The sequence below is a fragment of the Rhea pennata genome, chromosome 8 (genome assembly GCF_028389875.1).
Source record: "Rhea pennata isolate bPtePen1 chromosome 8, bPtePen1.pri, whole genome shotgun sequence".
In the NCBI taxonomy this organism is placed as follows: domain Eukaryota; kingdom Metazoa; phylum Chordata; class Aves; order Rheiformes; family Rheidae; genus Rhea; species Rhea pennata.
The window spans coordinates 31,667,181-31,693,544 of NC_084670.1; the positions used below are offsets into that span (position 1 = coordinate 31,667,181).

Below are 26,364 nucleotides of genomic sequence, written 5' to 3' on the forward strand. Positions count from 1 at the left end.
GTCCTAGATTTCACTCTTCGCAGGGAAGAGAAACAGGAATCTCCTTTAAAAATGTAAAGGCCTAAACTTTAAGCCACACATCAGGCAAAGTCAACAGCTCATGAGCATGCCCTTGTCCTCAGAAAGAGGCGGCTGCCATTCCAACTCAAACCAACTCCAGACAAAAATCCCTGCTAGAGAAAATGTATTGACTTCTGGTGGCGAGAGCTTGTTTCTTGGTTTTAAATTCACTCGAGATGCAGTTTATCCAATTATCAGCCATCTAGAGAATGAAACATGGCTTCATTCCAAATAGGCAGGAGAGAAGATGACAACCAGGTTAACCCTTTGTGTACCCTTGAATAGGCAAGGGTGGGCAGCAGGACAGCACCAAGTGAGCCTGCATACATGCATCATATGTTTCTGAAATTAAAGCTACCAGCTCACAGTCACCACAGGCAGAAAAGGCAAATAGAGCTTTTACACTGGCTATTCCTTGTAGAGCAGGTGGAAGATAAAATTTGTTTGGTGTGGTACCCAACAGGAAGATGTTCTCTACACAAGCCCTGTTTTGTAATGGGACCCCATGCAGAACAAAGAGCTCTGTCCTCAAGGGTCACCCAGGGCTGTAAAAACAAGGAAAGAGACCAGGAAAACATCTGGTTCATTCTTGCTCTGAAAAGCTCTCTACCATCAGGTATCTTAAAGAAAGACCCTGGGCCAACAAGGGGTTTGTGGACTAAGACTGAGATTCAGTGGAAAAGGCAAAGGGGTTCAGATATAACTGAACTAGCAAGATGTAAATCCTTGCCAAATGCTCTGGAAAGCACAGAGTCTCAGGCCAGGAGTGACTGCAGGGACCACATGCCAGCACAAGGATCCCTTGGGTGCTGTCAGAGCTGCAATAGTTTAAGCTTTCTTTGATCCTCTAGGATGAATCCAAAACTCCTGAGGACCAGCCATTTCTAGTTTTGCCCCCTTTGCTTTTGAGCAGTGTGGCCAATTTTCAGCAGGTCTCCAGAGGAAGAACTCCCAGATACACCAGTCCTGGGAGCTTTGGTGCTCCTAGGAGCACAAAAGTCAGTAAAAGGAAACAGGACACAACCTGTGCGAGTCTCCCACTGAGGCCAGTGAGGCAGACCTCCATGGCCACCCTGCATCCTTGGTAGCAGCAGAATCCACACCTTGGACTTTCTCTTTTCTCACAGAGGTGGCATTATTACAGTGCAGTTAAGGATATGGAGGTGCATCTTAGGGAATTGAGCTTTGTTAGTTCTCCTGCCTTAGGACAGTTTCCTTCTTTTTCCTCCTTCCCACCCACTGTAGCCCCCAGTTTTGATCATGTGATAGCACATGCAACCTGCTTTGCACAGAAACAAAGCATTTATCCATCTGTATGCATACAATCCTCCCCATCCAATTTAGCTTATTAGACAGCTTAAACTAAGCAACATTGTGGCTGGAGAAAGTCAGCAGCTTCACAGAGGCTACCTCCCTGCGAGCTGGTTGACCACAGGGTAGAGAGACTATTTCCCGCATTGAGGAAAAAAAAGCATAGAACAAGCACAACCCATGCTAGACAGAGAACCCACACCAGGAAACGCTGTTATGAATGCCCCCACCAGCACCCACCCTTTCTGTGCACGAAGGACTCCCGCCACGCACATCCAGCTTTGGGGAACCAGGCTTTGCCTCCATGGCTCAGAGCCGCTCAGTTTCTCACCCTTCAGGAGTAGTTACTTCATTCTGCACTGATAACTCAGCCCTCTTTACCCTTTGATTTATATTTCAAAGGGAAAGGGTACAACTCTTGCAGCAGGACTCCCAGGTTCAGCTCCCAGCTACTGAGTCACCTAATGGCCTTGTATTTCCATATAGCAGAGATAATGCTGCTTGTTTTGCCAGGATTGTGAAGCCACACTCCTTTATGGGTCTGAAGAGCAGCAAGATGCTGGATAAAAAGAAAACACGAACCAGCACAGCTTTAGCATATGCTGCTCAAAATATAGTCAGGCGTAAATACAATTTGCACTGGAAAACAAAACATTGGGAAAGGTTATGTTGTATTTGAGGATGTTCAAGCACAAATTTAGTGATTTCTGGGGGGTTTCCCTCCTTTATTAAATTGATCTGACTTAGACCTGGGGGGAGCCTCACAACCTCTTTGGCACTTACAGCAAGCTTTGGCATTCTTGAGAAGCAAGATTTGCTCTCCAGGGGATAGGGGAGAAGAGTCATTCCTGGCAACATCAGCTCTGCAGCATCCAGAGATGGGAAGCTGAATCCATATGCTGGGCTCTCCCTGCAAGAGGGACGGGAAATGGCATCACTTTTCTTTGTCATTATCTGACAGCAGAAGCCTCAGGAGGGATGGATTAGGAAAGTAGCAGGTTGCAGGAACTGGGTACTGAACACTCTCGCCTGGACTGAGTTTGCCCTCTGATGGTAAACACCGGTAGTGAGAACAAGTGGTCTCCAAAACCCATCCTCTCCCATAGGGCTCAGGGGGGCTTCTCCATCCCCAGCTGAGGCACCTGATGCTAATAAAACATTTTTGCAGTGTTACTGCTGTTCAAGCATCCTCAGCTCCTGGGCTAAGATTTATGCTGGTGAAAGCAGCATTTTCAGCCGCCTCCTTAGACCATAAATAGCAGAGTCACACCCTGGCCCACACAGGTATTGCCAGGGACAGGACCCTTGGCAGACAAGGGAGCAGTGGAGCCAGCTTTCAGCCAGGGATGCAACAACAGAATAAAGGGAACAGTCAGTGCAGGGAAAGCTTTTCTGAAACCCAATTAAAGAAAAAGGCAATCAGGGAACAGGAAGACAAGAGAAGAAAAAGAAGAAAGAAAAGAGAGACATTTTTTGCCAGCAATTTACCAGCTTACCCAAATGCAGCAGCTGACTTTTTTGCATGGGATATTCCTGCAAGGATAACTCCTCTGGCCTGCCATCATCAGAGCCCTGCAGAGTGAAGGTAGGTTTAACAGCCAGGATACTGCCATATTTGTGCTTGCCACCTCTTGGCTAGCACAAGAAAACAGCAAGAGCAGAGCTGCCCCCCAAGGGGGACAAAACAGGAGCCAAGTGTGACCCTGACATGGGCAGTGCCCTCACAGACCAGGGTACAGCCCCACAGAGTCTGAATATAGCAGGTGGAGCAAGGGCCTGGAGACACAGTCCACTGACAGTCCTAGACAGAGCAAAGCAAACAACCAAGTCCTCCACCAGCCAAAGAGCAGCAGAAGACAGGGCCAGAAGCAGGACTAGGGCAAATCTACCTACAGCAGAGGCTCCCAGCGATGCAGGAGTGCAGACTCTACTCCAGGCTGACATACCAGGGAGCAGAGGGCAAGAGTAGCACACATTCACCAGGCAGAGCAGCTCAAGCCCCGGCAAACATATGTGTGTTGATCTTCAGGGTTGGTTCAGACAATAACTGAGACCCTGAGATAGGTTGTAAATTTATTTGCAGACTCCAAAGCCCTCAGAATAATTTTTCTAAGCAGATAACCAGCAGAGACATCATTTTACTTCTGCTTCAAAGAGGAGATGCACCAGACATTTCCTTCTGCCCCTGCAGGGTTTGGATTTGGGCAGTGAAGAACTGCCCAATATGGGTAGGATAGAAAAGCGCAAGGGGGAGAGGCAACTGGGCAGCCTGGATTTTCCGGGTTGAAAGTCACCTCCTGAACCCCACCAAATGGTCCCAGGGAGGCTTTTTAACCCAACAGCTCTACCATTCAGGGCATGCTAATAGGTTTGTACCAGGAGAATCAGTCCCAGTGAATGAAAGTGGGCTGAGAAATGCTCAGGCTGATCAGTCCTACCACCATCATTTGAGAGGCCTCAGAATCATGAGAGCTGAAACACATTTCTTTACGTAAGTGTTTCACCTTTGATTTTTTGAAATCTTACAGCTCACTTTTTCCAGACTGCCTCTATAACCACCAGGGCCAGACACTTATTCTTTACAAACACCACAAAGCAATGTGTCTTATGCAAACACCAGATCTAAGCAACCGGGACTATAGGAAAACATCAGCTTTGGCAAGCCGTGCAGTAAATCATAACAGGTGGCAACATTAAAGACAGATGACTTTTGTTGTCCATAACATAATGGGAGAGAAAGAGAGACCTCAGATACCAGCACATGCTACTGCTTAAAAAAACAGTTGCGAGTTGCTGAATAGACCTGTTCCATACAACAAGGATACATAACTACATCAGCGTCAATTATATTTTGTGGGAAAGAAATCATCCTGGACAGAGAGCCCAAATTAATCTTTATTAAAGTGACTCAGTAGAGTTACATACGGAATGAGTTTGATCACGGATGTATTTAGGCATGGTGTATTAGCGGAGAGTTGTAGCAATAGCAGCAGATGAGTTAGGCTGTGAAAGGAGGCCTTAGTTCGGATTTGTTCAGAAAGCCCACCTGTTGAACAGAAGGACTCTCAGAGAGAAAGTGCCTGCCACAAGGCAACCTCAACCCTACCTGCTGGGCACGTGCATTAATTATAGTGTGGTGTTTAATAAAAGATGGTATCGTTTTCCCTTGTAAAACAGATTTCATAATTCTGAGCAGTGAATCAAGTATTTCTGCTCGTACAGGTCAGAAATGAAGTCAGACTCTTCTGTAGCTTCACTTCAGTCTGAACACATTAAAATGGAAGTTGCACTGGTATTTCTTGAACATACAGAGATCTTTGGCTCCCTGTAGTACCGGCAGCTTTGGAGATGATATTTCAATACTACAGAACATTCACTAAGTAATTTTAACCTCATTTTGTAATTCTGTCAAGTCAAATGCCTCTTTAGAAGACCTGAATGATATAGATTATGGTGAAGGGACCAGACCGCTTCCAGATACCAATATATCTTTTTAAGGATCAGAGCTTTTTAAACACAACGGTAAATGTTAATATTTTATTTTCCTGTCTCTCCACTTCTGAAAATGACCGAACCACTTTTGCTCAGAGTCTCTACAATAACTTGGAATTAGGCCGAGGGCTAATGCATAAAGTTCCATCTGGAAGTGGTAAAAGCGTTGTTATAAAGAACTGAAAAAAAATCCTTTGCTAATAATCCTGCATAACTCTAACTGTAATAGATATCGCTAAGCATCCTAAGCTGAGAAGGAGCCCTCTAGCCTGGGTGCCAGTGCCTGTCTGATCATGCCCTCCAAATCCCCATGTCTGTGTCAGGCTTCTTGAGCTCAAGTTTGGAAAGTCACGTTCAGGTTTCTCCCAGTAAATAGGGGAAGGGGGGTACCCAGTAAGTAGAAACTGCATCTTCTGGATAGCTCAGCCACAGTTTTGCTCTGGGAGAAGTTGCTGACAGCCTAATTTTCAGATTTATGGAGCATTAAGAGTTCCCATTGAATCTGTAACCAGGTGATGAATCTGTCCATGCTTCATTTTCCTCAGCTAGAAAATGGGAGAAATGGCATTTCTGTCACTGGCTAGCTGAGAGGTAAATGCAATGATTATTCATAAAGTTCTCTAAAGCCCTCTGGAGCAGCAATTCCCAAGTGAAGGGTGGCAAGTCTTGGCGGGGTTGCAGCATTCCTGAATGGACTAACAGACGCAATGGGAATTAGGTGGCAGCAATGGCATCAGAAATGGAAGCAGGAGTAATTTCCGTAATGAGTCACTGGCAATCAGGAGCCAAGCCTGGAGGGGACTGTCACTTCCCACAAACATCTGCCGCACACACCCTTTGACACAGGGAAAAAGTTGTTGTCCCCCTGGTGATCGCATGCAGCATTTTCTCAATTATTTTCTGGGACTGGGCTAGCAGCAGGCATGACCACTGCAACAGTGTGTTGTACAAGTAAATGGAGTTGCCATTGCAAAAGTCACACAGAGTTTATATCAAGTAGGATTTATGTACTCAGAAGAGCAGAACCTGTATTGTTATTAAGGTTCATTCAACTACAGATTAATGCTAGTGCTGGTGCATCTCTCCTTGCACAGGATAAGAATTAATATACCACCGTTCAGGCTGTGGTCAGTGACCAGCTTTGGAGGCTGGAAAATAGAATAATGTAAGAGCAAAATCCTACAGCCAGTCTTACGAAATGCAGGGGCTCTGTGCAAATTTTCAAAGTAGGTAACTGCAGGAGAAAGTGGCAGTCATATAGGAATTTGCTTCAGTTAGGTGCGCAAAGTGTGCAATTACATCTGACAAGGGAAGGGAGATGTCTGATTCGCAAATGCGATTGCTGCATACCTACGCCAGCTTGGTACAATACAATCGCCTGGAGTTTCAGAGGTCTGAAACCTGAAAAGAGAAGGCCAGCAGTCTCCCAGAGCCCCAAAGAGTAACAGCCTACTGTTTGCTATCAGCCAAGAGCTGGTATTGAATTCCTGCACCACTCTCAGAGTATCATTGATACCAGGTATGTCTATTACAAATATCAACTTAATTGTATAAAATAAACTTGCCACTAAAGTCTAGGGTGGGAGACAGTTTACCCCACCATAACTGTCTATTTTGCTTTTTGTTTCAGGACAGTCCGTAACAGGTCTTGTTTACCGTCTGGGCAGGAGGCATTTGCCTTGCTGTGATGAACATGCCTTTGAAGGCAGACAGGCACAACAGCTAGTCCTTGAGGAGGAGATGCAAGGGTAATACCCAGTTTAGGTGAGGAAACACAAGTAAACCATTGGAGGCAAGCGTGAATCTGAACAGGACTTTAGGAAGAGGGTGCAATATAAGGGTGCGGATATCCGCGCATCAGGACTCTCCTCTTCACACTGAACGCAGCTCCACGGTTTCGCTTGAGTACGGGATCTCAGCTGTGAGGCAGTGTAAGCGTCTGGCACATTGCTAACTGGAGGAAATAGCGAAAAACCTCTTACAGCTGATCTATAATATTTCTCTTTTGTATCGCTGCCTTTGAGCCTAATAACTGTGTTGTCAATATTTAGACTGTAGCAAATTACTTCTTAGTGTGCTCACGTTGCGCTAATGGGGATTGGAAGATAACTGGCCCTCTGCAGCGCCTGCTGCAGTGAACTTCAAAACCGTGAGGTTTGCCATGTCCTCTATTTCAGCGCAACCCACAGGTATCTCCGAGAGCTAGTGTGTAATCTTCCCTTAGGCTGCATACAGTGATCTGGGAATTGGTAATGCAAGGCAATCTCGGCACAGGAATGTTTCTGGGGGTTAGCAGGAGCCAAAGGCTCCTCAGTATACACCAGGGCAGAGAAGAGAAGGTTTTAGCTTCGAAGGCCTCTAACAGTCCATAGTGATCTCCTACAAGCTCGAGTATTAGGGAGCTGATCTTTTTGGTGCTGAGTGTGCTGTGTTTCCATGCTCACTGCCAGCCCTGGGGGTGGAGGTGTGGCTGAGGAGCAAAACTACATATGGACAAAACTGGGCATGTTTTGGCCCCTCTATTTCTTTCATATTTATGCTAGCTTTACACCTCTGAATGTTTAATTTTACTGGCTTTTCCCTGCATCATTTTTTTCTCCCTGGAGGTCAGAAAGTAACATTAAATACCAAGGAACAGCAAGACTTTTTCAAGCATCAGCCAATATATCAGTAAACATGAAGCATGTAGACATGCTATTGCCTATACTACTACTATTGCTACTTTGCTCCTCCACTAGAAAATCTGACAGCCCTTTGCAGGCACTCATCCATAAAGCTTTGCATCCCTCTAGAAGATAGTGAAATGTTGCTTTCCTTTCTTTTAGCAAAAGAAAATTCCTTTTGCTATTAGCAAAAGAAAATTCCAAAGCTGTTCAGCTGAGTTTTTGTCCATACTGCCTAAGTGTATTGCTATCTCAAAAATATTTTTTGTTAAAAATAATGCTGTAATTTGAAGCTAATGTTAAAATACGCAAAAAAAAGTCCTACAGCCCAATGAAGTACATGACAATGAAAGACCAAAAAAAAAAAAAAAAAAAAGAAAACAGCTGTAACCACTAGCTGCTCTTGAAGCTGCTGATCTGCACTTGAATATGCCCAACGTGGTCCTCTTAAAAACCAGCAAGAAGAAGATGGGAGGGAGGGAGTTTTGCCTAGATCAGTAGATCACTATTCAGTTATTTTTTTCCTCTCACACATTGTTTAGCCAGCAGTGTTCAAGAGGCTCAAAGAAAGGTGTTTAGGCACTCCAACTCCCACTGAAAGCAGTGGGAATTGATGTGTTTTAAAGACTTTATGGAGTTAGTCCGGAGACTTGCCAAGGTCAGGAGGCTATTTATAGAAGGCAGTGGAACAGAATCTTTTGCTTTAAAAAAAACACACCAAGAACGACAAACAGGAAACTTCTAATTGTAGCAGCCCAAGTTTAAATCATAGAAGTGACTAGAAGCGACTATAATGGCAAATGTCATCTTGCAAAGGTGAGACTACTGATCTGGATGGTAACGAGAAGCTTCCTTAGAAATTCCTGGCCTGCACTGATTTATTTTTCTGTGCTAGCATTCTTCACACAGACAGTTTTGGTTTTGCTAGATTGTTTCTGGGTACGGGTTGGTTTGGATTTGGTTTGTTATTTTTGCAGGGTGAGGGCTGAGTACACAGCACTAAATGCTTTAAACGTATTTGAACACACTTGGAAGGGGAGCAGGGACAGCACAGCCGTCCGCGTGCATCAGCCTCTCTACGTTAACTCCAAGTGCTGTGCTTTGCTGTGCTCCCTGGGGGAAACGCGGGATCCAGGCATTCCTGCGGCAGGCCAGAGACGTCTCCGGACCAGCGGCGCCGGCCTGGAGCCACCTTCTTCTCTCAGGCCGGCTTTACCAGCCGGTTTGGTCCCACTGCGATCTGTATTCCGCGGACTCCTGAGAACTCTGGGCAGGTGAAGCTGACAGCGGACGACACGCTCAATTTAAAGCGTGCAGTACGTTTCCGAAGCTTGTTGGGGGAGAAATGAGGGGAAATGGCAGGTACCCCTGAGGTATCGGCCGCCCGCCCGAGCCGAGGAGGGGGCAAAGGGTCTCTCAGGGAGGCCCGCTCCTCTCGCAGCACCCGAGATCCCTGCGGGCAAGGCCGACTCGGCCCCACGGGCTCCCCGCGTGGACAAGGAGAGGTCCCCGGGGCCCAACCGGCGCCACCCGCCCGCGCCGGGGCAGCGAGAGCGCCCGCCCCGCCGCCTCAGCGCGCTCCCCGCCGCGCCGCCTCAGCGCGCTCCCGCCCCGCCGCCTCAGCGCGCTCCCGCCCCGCCGCCTCAGCGCGCTCCCGCCCCGCCCGAGGCCCCGCCCCGAGCCCCGCCCCGCCCCGAGGCCCCGCCCCGCGGCGGCGCGGCGCGCATGCGCGGCGCCGTGTTTGCCTGTCAATAAAGATTCAACAAGAGGCTGGCGGAGGGGCGCGTGCGTGTGCGCGCGCGCGGGGGGAGGGGGCGGTTTCTTCTTCTTTTCTTTTTTTTTTTTTTTCCTTTTTTTTTTTTTTTTTTTTTTTTTCCTCTTCCTTCTTTGAACGAACTTTATTGTTCCCGCGGCGGCCGCGCGGGGGATGCGCTGAGGCGCCCGCTGCGCCGCCCGGCCCCGGCCCCGGCCTCGGCATGTCGGGCAGCCGCCCGCCGCCGCACCCCGCCGCCGCCGCCGCGCAGCCGCCCGCCGCCTCCCCGGCCTCCTCCTCCTCGGCCATGGCGCCGGGCTCGTCCTCGGCGGGCGGCGCGGCGGCGCGGCCTGTGCTGGTGGCGGCCGCCGTGTCGGGCTCGGGCGCGGCGGGCGCGGGGCTGGCGCGGCTGGCGGCGGCGGCGCGGCCCGGCGGCGGCGGCGGCGGCGCCTCCTCGGCGGGCGGCGGCGGCGGCGGCTCGGGCGGCGGCAGCAGGAAGAGGCCGCTCCTGGCCCCGCTCTGCAACGGCCTCATCAACTCCTACGAGGACAAGAGCAACGACTTCGTGTGGTGAGCGAGGCCGCCGGCGCCCCGCGGCCCCCTGAGGCGCGGGGCCAAGCGCCCCCGAGCGGGTGCTGCCCCCCGCGCCCGCCCCGCCGCGGCCCCTTCGGCACCGCGCTTGGTTGCTTCTTGGCCCTTTGTAGCCGTGTTACGATGCAGCCCCCCTCTCTCTCTCTCTCTTAGATTTTCCTAATTTTCAGACAAAATGAGGTTACTCCCAGAAGTGCGAGTGCCGGGTGAGCCCCGGCCCAGCAGAACTGGGCGCCCCTCCGAGGGGGCCTGCCGCGCTGAGTGCTTTTCGTAGCCTGTTGACATCGCAAGCAAATGTTCCCTTTTCCAAGCCAGGCTAGCGTGGAAAAGGGCTAGAACGGTTCCAGCCTCTTGCATGTGCAAAGGCCTCTCTGGCCAGAGGCTAAGTCTTCCCAGTGCCCCCTTACGACCTGTTGAAAAGAAAGTCATTAGGGGATTTTTGTGCTCGTTCAGGTGGTCTGGAAGTACGTCCCCTGGTTGCTGATAGGGGAGGCAGTTGATAGCACTAACAAAACCGATGCAGATTTTTCTCTGTTGCTGGGAAAGGATTGCAGCTTGAAGTAACAGTAGCATTTGTGTCAGTCTGACACCTAAAACCAGATGAGTAGGAAACTTCTGTGGTGATGGGATGGCTTTCCTGAAGCCATTGAGATGCTGTCCTAATGTTCAGGCAAAACTATGTTATGATTGGTTTTCAGCAAAAGTGGTAGGCCAAGGCCTCACTATGTCTGATTTGAGAACTACTGGAAGTCTGCAGCTTTTACAGAAAGCCCACTGCTAATGGGCCTCAAACCTCCTGACATGAGAAATAGGTTTAATTTTATAAATGGTTATACGTGTATTAAAACGTGAGAACAGAACACGGGGGTAGGTGTAACATCTGTGAGAGATTAGAAACTAGCCTGGTTGATTGAAAAGTCAGGTATGTGAAAGAAATGGTTTTTTAAAAAAAGTGGATAAAAGTGGGTAACAGCTTCCAAGACAATCTTGTTTGATTGTTCCAGCTTTCAGATGCAGGTTAGATATTCAGCATCTCTGTGGGATAGGCACTCTAGCAAAAATCTGTAAACTTGATCTTTTAAGTCTTCTAAACTCTCTAGCAGTTTAGATAGGAAATATAATCACTGTTTCTGAAAGGAGAACCTGAAGCTGCTAAAAAGCTAGCCATAGGAAAAAAAGTAATGCCATCTCACTAGTAATAAGTGATAATCTAGAATTACTCTTTACCACTGTAAGTAGCGGTTTGCTCAATAGCAGGATTGGGATTAGAATACAGAAGAGAAGTATAGAAGACTTCCTCTTCTATCTAAATGCGAGGCCATGTTAGGTGGACTTAAGGACACTTGATTTAGGAGATGGTTGTATTGCTGCTGTTCACCTGTTTTCTGGTTGCGGGAAATAGTGTCCCTGCTCCTTTGCCTCAGCTGCAGTTATGCTCTGATAGTAGTGGTCTGCAATCATCATTTCCTTCCCCCTTCCAGTCAGTTTTCACTTAATGCTTTATTACTCATAGAAATGAGGGAGTTTGAGCTAAAGGGAGATGAAAGCTCTGGCAATAAGTTTGTGTGTTGAAATGTTTTAAGTTAATTCAAAAAGCTTGCTCTCTTATTTCTTTTCTTTTTCTCTCAGATAAGTTCTGTGCATGCTTTGAGAAGGACACATAATTAGCCGAACTCTTCTCAGTGAGGAACACTGCTGGCTAAACAATGTGTGAGAGGAAAAAAAATAACTGAATAGTGATCTACTGATCTAGGCAAAACTCCCTCCCTCCCATCTTCTTCTTGCTGGTTTTTAAGAGGACCACGTTGGGCATATTCAAGTGCAGATCAGCAGCTTCAAGAGCAGCTAGTGGTTACAGCTGTTTTGGGTTTTTTTTTTTTTTTTTTGGTCTTTCATTGTCATGTACTTCATTGGGCTGTAGGACTTTTTTTTGCGTATTTTAACATTAGCTTCAAATTACAGCATTATTTTTAACAAAAAATATTTTTGAGATAGCAATACACTTAGGCAGTATGGACAAAAACTCAGCTGAACAGCTTTGGAATTTTGAGCAAGCTCCAGAAGGACAGGTGTATGTGAGTTTAAATACTTGATTTAAATAAGCTTTGGATATTTCAATCCGAGAAGCAAAAACTTGCCATTTGCCATCCTCTCTGGTAAGGACACTTTAAGGACACTGCCTGCTGCAGGGAACATTTGATAATCTGGCTGAACATGGAATATGAATTACTATTAGATTACAGCTATAAATTCTGTAGTGGATTCTGCCTCTACCAGAGTGAAGTTGAGAAAGAATAAAGAAGTTTGGGCAAGTTGTGCGCATGAAAGTGCATGTGAAAATCCTGTCAATAGCATTAATGTGCACAACCTCTCTGCCTGCTTCTTGAAAATGCTCTTTCAGCAGCGTGAAGTCTAGGCTTTAACACAAATGTTGGTATACATTGCTAGTCTGGATTGTGAAAGGTTCAGCAAATAGTGTGCTCTCTGGAGTTCTCAAATGTGTACCATTTGTAGTATATTCCAGCTTCTGCCTGGAAATGCTTAACTCTAGACCAGGAAAGCACATTATCTGACTTACTAGACACTTTGTTATAAGAAGGAAAACTTTTTTTGTTTGGTCCAGGATGTAGAATTTAAACATAGACTTTGTGCCTCTCTTATAGCAAGGTCTCTTTCCAGTTATCTGGAGAGTATCTGGAGTAGAGTCCTCTAATCAGAGCACTTCCTCCTACCCAGCAGTGTAATTGGCTATGGTTTTTCCAGGCCTCTCAATTAGTGGTTGACTGAACCTCCCTAAAACCAGTTAATGTCTGCTTTGCTTCCTGGACAGAAGGTGTCTTCCTGGGAGTTCTAGGCTCTCTTTTCAGGGACTGTTTCATACCAGTGCTTGTTTTTGAGCTCTGGTATAAATAAGAACATATGACAATGTAGGCATTGCTTGGTGTACCTCTCAAGGTCTGTATACAGACTCAAATGTGAGAAGCACTATTTTGCATGCCTTGAGATGTCTAAAAGTCTGCATTATGGGATCATGGGTCTTTTAAGAATAGATCTACCTGTTATTACTAATACTAAGCATGGACTGAGTGTAATTTTTCATGTTTATGCGCTTGTGAGTTTCTCTAATACTGGAAGCTAACCCTGGAGGTCACAAAGTAAAAACACAGCAGACTGTTTATGTAACATGTAAAATGATGGCTTTTATAATCTGCTCAATATGCAGTTCAAACATAATAGACAGGAATGGCAGTGTTCTTTAACCTGAGCACATTCTGAGTAAAGTACAGAGCCTGAATTGTGCCCTCTCTTCCTGCTCTCTTCTTAGGCCAAAGAAGAACAGAATGAAAAAACTCTAATGGCTCTTGCTTGTGGTGAAATAGAAGGGAGCATGAAACATGTTTAAAGTTTATCCTGAACACTTAAGCTAGATGTTCAGGTAGCAAGGAGGTAACAATAAGATAAAAACCTTGAGAATGACACCTTGAAAATGAGTGATAAGAATTAAAGGCATGAACTTGGTTAAAATGATTAAAAAAAAAAAATACCTGTCCTGCTAGTCTCAACCATGGAGAAACAAAATGTATCATAGAGGAACCTTTGTGATTTAGATGGTCTTAGACAAACTACTATTTAGTAAATAAGGCATCAGTATTTTGTAAAGAACAGTGAAATTTACTGCTTGCTGGAATAATTTTGCATCCTTTTTACCTGGCTCTACAGCTTAAGACAGACAAATGGAGAATAACAGCTGCCTCGTGCAGAGAATGATTTTTTTTTTTGCCATAACTATGCTACTCAATTTCTGCGTGTAATGTGAGCCATCATATGTCTCAAGTTCCTGGTTTTTGCTTCTCTCTATTCCTTTCTTAACTTTCCCTCTGTGTTAAAACTAAGTTAAAATAACTGGCACCTAGCAACTTTTATGTATTACAACCAGCTTGACTTTGATAAGTATTAAAAGACATCAATCTTGTTGCTACTCGTAAAGCAGAGTATTTTGAGGGGCAACAATCCTTAACGGAAACTTCAGGCTCTGTTAGGAATGGCCATGGCACTTAATAGGTACGTTTGCAGGGTCTGATTGCTTTCTTTCTCAACTATTTTGATGCTGTCACTTCTCCCATCAAATCGATATGAAGAAGAATACCTTTGGAAACAGTGATCTTGGATGGCTGTTGTGTTAGGGAGAAATCTTCCTGGTTTAGCTCTAATTTGTAATGTCATTTTGCAGACAAAAGAGCATCAAGACCTTCTTGATTCACTGCCCTTTTTGGAGGCAGGGTGTTAAGAATGTAGCAGAGAAGGTATCTGGCCCTGTGGGAAAAGCAGTTTTTAGCATGAAATAGAGAGTGGAGCTGTGTTATGTGGCATAACAGAAGGAGATGTTATTCATCAGCAGTGGGGAGAAAAATAGACTCGGATGCTCAAAGTCTTTTTTTTTTTCTTTTTTTTTTTTTCCTGTGTATTCTATCAGCTGGCCTTAAAAGAATCCTAATTCTCCTCTTATTAATATATTTCTCGTTGGTTAACCTTGTCATAGTTTATTCTAACTAAACAATGCCTTGAACATAAATAACTTCTGACTCAGAAACAGTGACTTGAACTCCTGAAGTTGAGTGCTGTTCCAGATAACTGATCTGCAGAAGGGGCCTGTCAGGGCAGAGCAGGGGCTAGTGCTTGTTGGTTATTTTGGTAGCTTCTTTCGAGGAAAGGAGTTAGTGACTCAGTTGGTTCAAAGCACAGCATTGCATTTTGGTTGGTTTGTCTTCACATCGTGTTTTAATAGATGGTTTAGTCATTTAGTTGTGGAATATTTAAGACAACTTGGCTTGTATTTCAGGTTGGACAAACCTTTCAAGGCATATGTGTTTTGCAATTTTCTCGTTCTGAGGGGGGTTGAGTTGACAGCGGTGATAGCTTCTGCAGTCCATAGGTTTAGAAAATATGTGTTTATTTAAGAGGGATTTCTTCCATCCAATTTTAAGATACTAAACAGGGGTGACCAATGTTAGCCTCTATAACGGATGGCAGAACGGGAGGTGATTTGTGTGCAGTGTTAGGATGCTTTCAGAACAAAGTGGAGAAACAGAAATGAAACAACCTGCTCACCTAAGCACTGTCTAAGAACTGAGTCTGAGATCAAAACATTCAAAAGACTTTGTGCAAGATTTACTTTATTTATTTATTTATTAACAAGCCATTCTGTGGAAATTCTTATTGGCAGAGTATGGGAGGAGGATGTTTCTGAAGAGAACAAATACTGGCTAGAACCTCTCTGGATGGAGATCAGTGTGTATACTTGTAGAAGTATGAGGAAAGTATTTGGATTCGTGAGATATTCTCTCTGTAAGGACCTGAAAGCAAGGCAAAGCTTGTGATGCAGCTGATGCAACAGTTTTATAGGATACACTTGTAAAACTGCTGTTCCCAATGCCTCATTAGATAGCTGGTCAAAACCATAGGATGAGTATTGTGCAATTGCCATCTCTGATTAACTGGTAAGGTAAGCCATGGTAGTACCCACTGGAAACAAGGTATGCCTCTCTTCTGCCTTCACTTATATTTCAAACATCGATAATGAGGCAAAGACTTCCTTCCTTGCCGTTTCACTTATTTCCTTTGTCATTTCTTGTCTTGCTCAAGTTCCTGTAGAACCTTCTCTATTTGCACATATTTCCTCTTCTCTTTAGCTGCCTGCTAGCTCCTTGGCAGTCCCTCCAGAGAGCTAGCTCTGTGGTTTCAAGGACTGCACTTGCTTCCATCATCAGCTTGTCCTGGAAAAAAATAAAGCCCTTGTTTCCATCTGCGTTGTTTTGCCCTCTTTATTAACATCCAGGATTTTAACTTTTTTTTAACCTTTTCCTTTGACTTCATAATACTGCTTGATATGTTGGTTCCCTCTTTCAGTTGCACTGCTCCTTTATAGGTATAGAGTTCTTCGGTAGCTTTGGCTCTTTGGCCATTTTCTGCAAGAACACACCCCTCTCTGGCACCTTCTTCTCCACCTTATTAATTCTTATAACTTCATTACTGACCTATCTCTTTTTCGTTTTTCTTTAATTGTGCACAACTTGGCTGCAAAAGGGAAGATAAACAAAACTGTTTTAAATTAACACATTTAACAAGATATTTATAAATGACACCAAGATTAGGTTAAGTTCAGTTGGGATGTAGATGGATGGTTGGGAGGTTTTTCTGTACTTGTAGAGAATTCTCTGGCTTTGTGTTTGAGTAGTTTGAAACTCTTGAAAGCTTCAAGAATGAACACTTGATAGTTTCTAATGTAGCAAACTGCAGCATAGTTCTGAGTTCAGATAAGCGTTAATTGCTGTTTTGATCTTTATCCTGCCTAGTTGTTGTGCCCCCCACCCCATTTTATGAACAGAAAATATTACATAATAGAGATTAGATGACTGCCCTGAGTTAATTTTTTCCTCCTTTCTTAACATAAAAAGGCATCTCTCTAATTTTGTTTTCAGCCCCATCTGTTTTGATATGATTGAAGAAGCCTACATGACGAAATGTGGACACAGCTTCTGGTAAGATATCTGTACTGAGCAAAATGTCTGTCTCTTACAGTATGTGTAGGCTGACGCATAAATGAATTCTTTCCTTTTCCAGTTTTCTTTCTTTTCTCTCTTCTGTCCTTGCATAGAAGAAAAAGATTTAAAATCAAATTTGAACAGATGACTGCCAGATGGTAAAAAGTGAAGTTGTCTTCATGTTTAAAACGAATGTTGTGCCACCATGTTACTTCCTTTGTAAAGACACAGTGGTCATGAACCGTTGGTGGCATCCAGTACCCAGAGTCATAACAGCTGCCAACTTCTTATCCATAACTGGAGAATGGGGGCTTCTCAGCTATTTTTGCTTATTATCACTTGAAGCAGTAGATCCCACTGCTGGTAAAAGTAATGGATGTGAGTGCTAAGTGTGGGTAGGTGGTCCTTGCCTTTCATGCAAGGCCGTATGCATGAAACAGCATGCACACTGGCTTTAGGAAACCCGTGATTTTTATAGAATTTGAATCTACTAAACTTTTTAGAGTGTACTTCAGACTTGTTTTTTTCTCTCCCCCTTCCCACTGATATTTTTCTTTTTGAAAAATTTTTGCTAGGCAACTGTTACATTGAATTGGCCCAAGGTCCATATATTCTTCAGTATGTTATCTCTGGCTGTCACAAGAAACAAATGTTTCCTGGAGAAGTACAAGAACCCTCCAGGGGGCAGGTGTGGAATTATCTACTCCTTCTGTTCTCAATTAGAGTTTGGAATAAGCTTTGAACCATGAGGTTTTAATGTCCTGTATGCACTGCACTCCTATGGTGTACGTTAACTAGAAATAAGTCTTGTACCTTTTATAAGTAGTAGTATTTTTAGTAGCTTTAAACACTTGTTTCAAGCAGCAGATTCAGCTATTTTTTAGAATATGCAACAGATAAAGTAACAACTGATTTTGTTCCTTACACGGTAACTAACATTTTATTCCTATGTTTGATGTTTTAATGTCTGAAATGAGAGGCGTTCAAATATCATTCTTTAGAATGAACAGAGCAATATTGTGCCATAGGATGTCTCTCTCAGTAGTTGACATGAAGCTAAAAATCGTCATAAGAGATACATAAACTTTCTGTTAAAAGTGCATCTTGTGATTTCTCCATCCCTCATATAGCTAAAAATTGAACAGAGCACTTGTGAAGTGCCTTGTATTAATTGCATACCCTGGAAGAACATCTAGGGGGTGGCAGAAAATGAGAAACTGGAAGAAAGGCGTTCCATCTGTGCTCGATTACCCAAAAGGCACAACAGCTTTTAATGCCTCTTGCTATGTATTTGGTTACCCTGGAAGAGTTGCTTCTGAATAACAGAGTCTGTTTTGTTAGCGTTATTTGTGTAAGAGGAGCATAAATTCAAGATGGAAGTGTGATCGAGGTGTTTTCATTGCAACAGTCCTTGGTGAAATAACTGAGAGTTAAGTGCTTAAATACTGCTCATAATCCTTGCCAAGAAATATAATTGTCTTTTTGTAGTACCACGCTTTTAGTTAATATTGAAACATTCTGGCTTCAGTGTTGTAGGATCTTCACAATGCAGCTGTTAGCTAGCAGCACAAATAGCGTACCTTATCTATGGTTGGTAGTGTTTAGCTTATGTAAGATTTTTCTTTTCCTTGAGGTTTGCTCACTTGTTTTTCTGGATTTTTATTTTTTTAATCAGCTATAAATGTATTCATCAGAGCTTGGAAGATAATAACAGATGTCCAAAATGTAACTACGTGGTGGACAACATAGATCATCTCTACCCCAACTTCTTAGGTGAGCCCTACCTTTTCATTATGTAAGGAACACCTTAGCTGTGATGAAGGTTCACCTGGTTCTGTATAGCAAAAGTGAAATCCACACATCAGCCCTGTGTCAGCTGTGTTTAAAAAAAAAAACAAAACAAAACACTTGGTTAATAGTATAAATTGTTAGTACCCCGCTGCCTTCAAAAGTGCAGTATGATGATTTATAGCAGAAAGATTCAGACTTGCTGTTGTTGACCTACTATAAAAAGCAAAACTGAAGATGTTTTCTTAGACTACAAGGTTTAAATCTCTATTTACTTTAGTTTTCTTGGACTGTCATCTGTCTAGTAATCAAAAACATGCCTTGTTTACAGAGCATGAACACCAAAGGGAGCTGGTTTACATATGGTATTGTTTTGACCTGGATTTAGGTTTGATTGGCTACTTCAGTGAGGTCCATGTCACTTGTGTATGTGTGTAATTATGTATAGAAAGAATGTGCACACACATATAAATGCATATGCTTAACTTTTGGTCCTTAAATAGAGGAGGGAAATACTCATAACTGGAAACAGAAATAAGACTGGGATAGTGGGGAGAGAAGATCAAAGGAAGTATATTGCAGTGTGAAACATCAAAATTAAATGTTTGATTTCCTGTGCTGGGATATCCATTTAATAGTAAATGGATTAGAAACCATAGCAGCCAGAGAATGCTTCAGAAGTAGGCACTTCCGATTTAAGCTCAAGTGTCAAATATAATGCTGAGGTAAAGCTGGGAGTGTGTTAGGCCAAAGAATGTTGCTTCTGTACATCTATTTTTCAAGGGTGTAAGAGTTCTGTTTTGGGGAAAATAGAGGTGGGGAAGAACTTGTATACGTGTGTGTAAAGGGATAGGGACAGATGAGGTTCTCTTCTCTTTACACCATTCACAATATTGGTAGGAAATAAAGCTGTAGCAAAAATATTTGCAAAATATGAAAATAGCAATTAAGGAAAAAAGTTATTCCATTTGACTATACTTGTTGTCAGGCAATAGTAAATCTGTTAATGTTTTATCTCCTTCATGCTCTCTTATGATGTACTTCTGCCTCAGAATTGAAAAACTTTGTCCAGTAAAGAGATGTGGGTGCTCAGGAAAAGAACTAAAGCAGTTCTGGGAAGGTGTAGGCATTATGTTTGCAAAAGGATTTTTTTTTTTAAACTCCTTATCCTTCACAAATTTATCAAAAGAATAAACTGGTCAGAAGAGATGCTTTTTTTTACCCTTTAATTACTAATAATTTTAACCTTGAATTTATACTTGTGTTTTGAACTTTGAGTTATCTGTTCATTTCTTGCTCTAAAATCCTATTTATTTATTTTCCTAGTCAATGAACTTATTCTTAAACAGAAGCAAAGATCTGAGGAGAAAAGATTCAAACTGGACCATTCAGTGAGTAGCACCGTATGTTCCAGCTTTCTTACTTTATATTTATTTAATGGTTCTGTAGAGTGATCGTGTCGTTATGTGGCCTAATTTAGAGTAAATTATATTCTTGAGATGATGCTTTAATTTGCTTTACAGGGAATAATCCCAGCCTCAGTAGCATTGGATCCCTTCAACCTTGTTAACTCTAATTCTTCCTGCCAGCCAGTATATATGCAGAGGCAAGCTGTTAGTATAGTTCAGTGTCATGCGATGTACTGAATATAACCTGGGAAATTACCTATAGAAGCATACCTATTTAAAGGTAATAATCTTCACTCAATATTGGAAACTACAACTACAATGAGAGTAATAGATGATTAGTGGTGCCACAAACTTCTCTCTTTATGTGAGAGAAGCAGTTTTCTACAGGGAAATTGGAAGAAGGATAATACCAGCCACAAGAGGGAGAAGGATATGTTTAGAGTACTGACATTCTGGCTCTGATCCCAGAGAAAACATTTTGGCTCTATTCTAGACTTTTTTCATGTTACAGAATTGGGATACAACTTAGCCTAATTATTTTTTTTTTTGTTGAAACTCCTGTATTGCAGCAGTAGAAACTCTTGTACATTAAGATTTAATTGAATACATGCCTTCAAGTGGGAAACTTCAAAACTATTGGTCTTACTGTGTCTGGTTTCCTTCTTTTGCTTCTATAATTCATAAATATACTTAGAAAGTAATATTAAAGATCATGAAACTCCCGTTTCTCCTCTGTTGCGAAAAACCTCTGTTGAGTGCTACTAATTTAGGGGCTACACTGTAGAAAATTACACTTTCAGCAGTTGTATGCTTTAGGAAAGAGTGCCTTTAAACGATTCATTGGCTTACAGCTAGTTTTTTATATTTAATATTGAAGGTTTTCACATCTGTTTTAAAATGTGCACAGCTGACCTGAAGACAGCTACATAACTTCTTGGAAATTGGTTCTGCTTTCTCTCAGTAGCACACCTTTTAAAAACCATACCCGTAGATGTGTCTACATTAGATAACTGCCAGTAAGTGTGGAAATCTGCCATGATTTTATTCTAAAAACAGTATTGTGTCTGTCTTTTGGCAGCAAATAAAAATGCCAACATGTCTAAAAAGAGAAATCTTACTGTTGTACCAACTTTTCAGTGTACCCGTTCTCCTTTTGTAACCTGCCTCAAATGACTTGTCTTAACATCAGAAACATTACAACAAACGAAGCCCACGCTAACCATTTCTTGGCAATGGATTTGCCTTGTTAATTAAGGAATCATGTTAAGGCATCTCTAAACTTTTCTGAATAGTTTAGCTTGTCCATCAAATTAAGGGCACTTGTATATAAACTTTTTTCCTGGTCCTTTCAATGTCAGTTAAGGCAGGCTTCATACTGTATACTGTAAACAAACAGACAACATTTTTATCCATAATGCAAACACCATTTTGGAATCTGATATCTAAGGGAAATGAGTCTCTGAATTGTCTTTTCTCATTGTGTTGGAACACTTGCTTTCCTTAACTTTGCTTATTAGGTCTGACAAATCTGTAAACAGTGTTCCAATTATATTCCATTTCTGCAGGAAATTGTTTTCCAGGGTTGATCCTTTTAATTCTTAAGTCTCTGAAAATGAAAAATTTTTTTGATCTTTAACAATTTCACTGTTAACTTTACTAGTTCAGTATCTTTTTTTATCCAAAGTAAACTCCTTGTGCGGCAGTTCCAAATCAAATGAGAATTTTCTTCCATAAATCTGATTTTATTCTTTCTGTTTTTCTAATGAGAATACAGGATGTCCTAAAAGTTATTTTGGAGGTACTAGTTATTCTCAAATCACTTGTGGACTTTAAAAATTACATAATTTCTATTTTTTCCAGTTGCCTCAGAATGAATTCAAGGTTTTTTTCCTAGAGGTTTCCACAGGTTACCTGTTGAATGCTTCATAAAAGAAACAATATTCTGTATGGATGTTAAGTTTTTAATCTATCCAATAGAAATAGTCTATAGCCTCTTAGAAAATGTCTACATTGGATGACATTTCTTGTTCTTGCAAATTGAAATATATTGTTTTAGTGTTATAGCTTTACAGGACAGGATTTTTTTAAAATCCAGATTTCTTTTTTAGAAGGCCTTAAAGTCTTGGCTGCTTCTTTTGATTCCTAAAGCTTTTTAATGTAAGGCTATGTTAGCACTAACCTGTTATTCAGGCTTTGCATGCTAAGAGATACTTTTTTTAATGTGGTGACTGATAATAAGAGTAAACACCCTGGGGGGAAGGGGAGATGGTCTGAGTGATAGCATGTTAACACTGAGGAGTGCTTTACAGTTCTAACAGGTTGAATGGAAAGATTACCCTGCGAGTTCCATCTTCTTTGTTGTTCTCACATTTCTCTTGGAAATACTTTTGAGAGGAGGTAGCATAGGAGAGGGGAACAGAAGAAAGACTGATACTGCCTTCTGCCATTTGAATTTTGCTTGGAAGGCCTCACCTATTACTTGTATAAAAAATAATTAAAAGGTTTTGCCACTTAACAGTATTTCAAGTAGAATTAGAATTCAAATAAGCTTGGATAAATGCACTTTTTTCTTCTTTCCCATAGAAATATGTCCTTGAATTAGGACACAAATCAGATAAAATTGTGCCTGTGAAATATTCTCTTCATAGCAGCAACTAAGCTCTTGCAAAGGGCGCTTTCTCAAAATATCTTCCAAATAAGATAAGTAGTTACACAGAAGCAGTAGAATAAGAGTGGTATCCTGTACACGTGGGAAGATTGGGAATTCTGATTCTTGAAATCTGTTTGTGGTTTTTACGAAGAATGAAATACTGAAGTGTTGCTTTTAATATCTGTTGTTTGACATAACCGTGGATTGCTTGAACTTAGTCTCCCCAACATCTCTTCTTAGAATGGCCATAGGTGGCAGATTATTCAAGACTTGTTGGGAACCGATCAAGACAATCTTGACTTGGCCAATGTCAACCTGATGCTGGAGCTGCTGGTACAAAAGAAGAAGCAGTTGGAAGCAGTAAGAAGTTTCCTGTGTCTTAACTAAATTTTTTAATTTAACCTTTGATTAGTTTAATCTTCCACACTATTATCTTTTTAAAGTAGAATTTTATTGCTGAATTAATTACTCAAAGTTTTCTATCACATTTTGGTATTGAAAAGTTGGCAGTCTTAACTTTTGTTACAGCAAACTGTCTAATGCACTGCAGTGTCGTAATTGTGCTTATAGTGTTGCTGCTGGCAGGGTTGTGCAAATGGAACAGGCAAAATGGTAGAGAAAGTGGCAAGCAGAACATGTAAATATGTATGAAGATGTTTGCTAATTGAACAGTGCACTAGTAAATTTTCAGATTTTCCTAAGTAATGAGTTTTATCAAGTTTACCAATAAACCTACAGTTTGGCCTTCTTAAAGATATCAACATGAAAAAATGACTGTTTAGTTCTACTGTAATTGGTAGAACTTGAATGACTTTAATCTCTGAAGACTGTTTCTCTAGTATTTAATACTTGAGCGAAAAGTTCATATGTTTTGTTTAAGAAGTCAATTTGAAGATTTACATGACATGAAGCAAGCTGCTATTATGATTTAACTGAAATGTAGTTGGTTTGGGTTAGTTCTGTGTTTCGCCACTTCTGGGATGTGTTCACGCTATGCTCTTGGTCTCAGCTGATCATTTTCCAATTATAAGAGCTAGATCTTCTAAAGTAAACTGGGTTAGAGAACTTGGCCTCGTGAAGTCTAGGTAGGAGGGTTGATTTCAAAACAGGTGAGGAAAACAACTTTTTTGTTGAGAATTACTTATCTTACTCACTCTTGCAAAATCAGCATTTACACAACCACTGGTTCTGATGGAGGGAAAATAACCCAAAAATCTGCTTACTTGACTACTAGTGTGTCATATAGTATCTTGCTGTTGGAAAACTTAGTGTGGTGTTTTGTTTTTGGTTTTTTTTTTTTTTTTTTTGCTGCTGTTTGACAATAGATGAGAGTGTGGTTTTTAACTGAAATGACAAACGTCAGGGAAGACACAGGATTGAGTGTATGTATGCTTCTGAACAGAAACAAACAAGTCTATTAAGACTTAAACCCCCCAAACACTCCTCCCCACACACACCCCAGCCACTTAAATTACAATTTAAAAGCATTTTTTTCTTTCTAGTTCTATGTGCTTTGATTTCTCACTATAGTCATGGGGATAGGGAGAAAGATGAAGAGACTCATTCCAGAAAAGTCTTTTGCTTCCTAATCTGCAACTGCATTTTTCTCTTTACCCTTCCCCTCTGGGTGCTCATATGCCTTGAACCTTTCTGAGTCTGTGCTTGTGGTCCTTTAATAATAATTTTTTTTTCTGGAGGTTTTAAAAGTGTCTTAATGTCAGGGCAGAATTAAGGCTATATTAATGCTGGAATATATATTTTTTTCCTTCCTTTTCTGCTTTCCTATTTCTCTTGCCACATGGAGTGGTTTGCTGGTTTAGGTGAAAATGCTAAACTGATGATTGAGGAAAATGAGCTAAAATGGAAAAACTGGAAAAGGATTCTTCAGTTCAATCAGTGAACTCACCTTTGTCTTGGCTTCTGGAGAAACCTGTAGTAATGTCTTTACATATGCACAAATGTTACTTTTTGGGAGAGGTGTTTTTTGTATGTATACTTAATGTTTCAATATGTTAATTACAGAAGTGGATGCTAATGATATTCCAGGATAGAAGATGAGTCTGTGAGGAATCTGTATTCCGAAAGCGATTTCAGATGCATTAGCCAAGACAGTGCTGACATATTAGTAAGCCCTCTGTAATGCACAAAGGAGACCTGTTACAAGGATGTCTTGCTTCGTGTAAAACTTGCCATGAGCCAAACAAAACCTTAAAACTTTTGAGGCAAAGTAAAACTACCATTCTTGTAACTGTGCCTTAATAAGCTATTTTCTTTTACTCACCTCTAAATGAAAGCTGTTTTTATGCTAAGTTAGAATTTGTGTGTAAAATGAATGTTGGTTTCTCTTAAACTATATGGAAGAGTTACACACCCTTGTTTACTGTGCATTACAGGAGTCCCAGGCTGCACAGTTGCAGATCCTTATGGAATTTCTCAAAGTTGCCAGGAGAAATAAACGAGAGGTAAATTTCTTTTTGTATTTTTAAGTGGGTAAGGTGTTATCCACTGCTTTCTCTCAATGCTTTTTTTTTTATTATTATTATTTTTTATTTATTTAAGCAATGTGTTAGCCTGGTGTTACCTCTGGAGAGAGAAAGACAAGGTGTGCTTCTTGGTGGGGGGGAGGATTTTAAGCAGATGACACCTGGATTTCAAGGAAAACTAACTATTTGCATGCGACGGTTTCAATTTTTGATCTGTTTTGCCTTTTTGTCACACAGTGTTGGTGAAGCATATGGGATGAAGGGAAACTGAGGATAGCAGTTAATGAATTTGATGTGAATTTGCAGTGTGGAAACAAGGTTTTCTGTGATAGAAGAGTTGAAAGATAGGGAAGAATTGAAATAGCTGTCTGTCTTAAATTCTTTCTTGTAGCATGTGAAATGCCATGATTAATCCATTGCTATAAAAGAAGGTTATTCTACACTATTTCTATAATTGTGCCTCAAAATAGGGGTCTCAGGGAATGAGAGAGGAATCTATAATGGATATACTGCTTATCTTCCACAAAAACCAAAACTAAAAGGATATGAAAGGAGGTGATGATTAGGAGACTTGCTTTGGACTGTGACTGAGCATGCTTCACATGACCTTAATTTGTGACTGTTGTAGATTATCAAGTCCCAAAACACAGAAGAAGTTCATCTTTTTTATGGCTTCAGCAGGCTTATTTTAAATGTCATGCACTCGAGTACCAGAAATATACCACAAACCTAAACAGTGGTGAAAACAGTGAAAGGACACATCTTTGGGAGACCCTAGTTTATGATGAAGGATGTGAGGGAGGTGTGGATATAATGTTGCGAGTGTAAGGTGTAATGCAAATTGAACCAAGTAAAGGCTATGGGTGTGGAAAACATACCGTAGTTCAGAATGGTTCAAGGCTCTGGCTGCAGGGTCACTGCAGAGCAAGCTGTTGAGTGTCCAGTGACAAACATCCATGGCCTTCAAACCAGAACCATTAACAAGAGTAATAGGGAGTAACTAACCAGGTGGGAAGCCTGAGTTTAATAGATGCATTCATAGAGTATGGGACCTTTTGGACTAGATCTAGTCTCCCATAGGAGGTGAAAATGCTATTGATTAAAAAAATGCATAAACTTGAAAGGAAAACATACACTAGAAGATATCTTAGCGATCACTGGAGGTGACCAGTGAAGGCCAAATGGCATGCTTCCTTTTCTAATTTTTGTTCAGTATGAAGCGTACTACTTGTTTGAGTCTTCAATGCTTTAAAACAAAACACTTAATGTTTCGATTTTAAGCAGTAAAGGAACAAACATTGCTCAAAACCAGTAAGATATCTTCTAGCTTTCACTTTTTAAATGGTGGTGGAACTTTTTATGGCAACTTAGTCAATAAGCACCTCTCTGAAAAGCCTTCAGAATCTCTATTTTTATTTTTTTCATACTTAAAATGTTAAGAATTATGTGGAGAATGAGAAATTTGACCCATCTTCACTTCAGAACAAATGCAGGCTCTGGCCATTGTCCATCTGCACTCATTAAACACCTTCCATCAGGATTTGGCGCAGCTGAAGGGAACACTAAGAGGCTGTAGAACTTTTCTGATGGTACTGCCTCTATTTGGGAGGTGAAGTGAGAAG

The 26,364-nt window shown here is 41.8% G+C and overlaps 1 protein-coding gene across 1 annotated transcript in view; it reads left to right on the forward strand.

The window, feature by feature from the left end:
- Nucleotides 1-9,502: 9,502 nt before the first annotated feature.
- COP1 (COP1 E3 ubiquitin ligase) overlaps nt 9,503-26,364 on the forward strand; it is a 133,273-nt gene continuing 116,411 nt past the window's right edge. Inside the window, exons 1-6 of the mRNA XM_062581152.1 lie at nt 9,503-9,849; nt 16,350-16,409; nt 18,088-18,185; nt 19,527-19,603; nt 22,500-22,619; nt 24,653-24,721. Of these exons, the coding sequence (XP_062437136.1) occupies nt 9,503-9,849; nt 16,350-16,409; nt 18,088-18,185; nt 19,527-19,603; nt 22,500-22,619; nt 24,653-24,721 (771 nt within the window). The remainder of the gene's footprint in view (nt 9,850-16,349; nt 16,410-18,087; nt 18,186-19,526; nt 19,604-22,499; nt 22,620-24,652; nt 24,722-26,364) is intronic.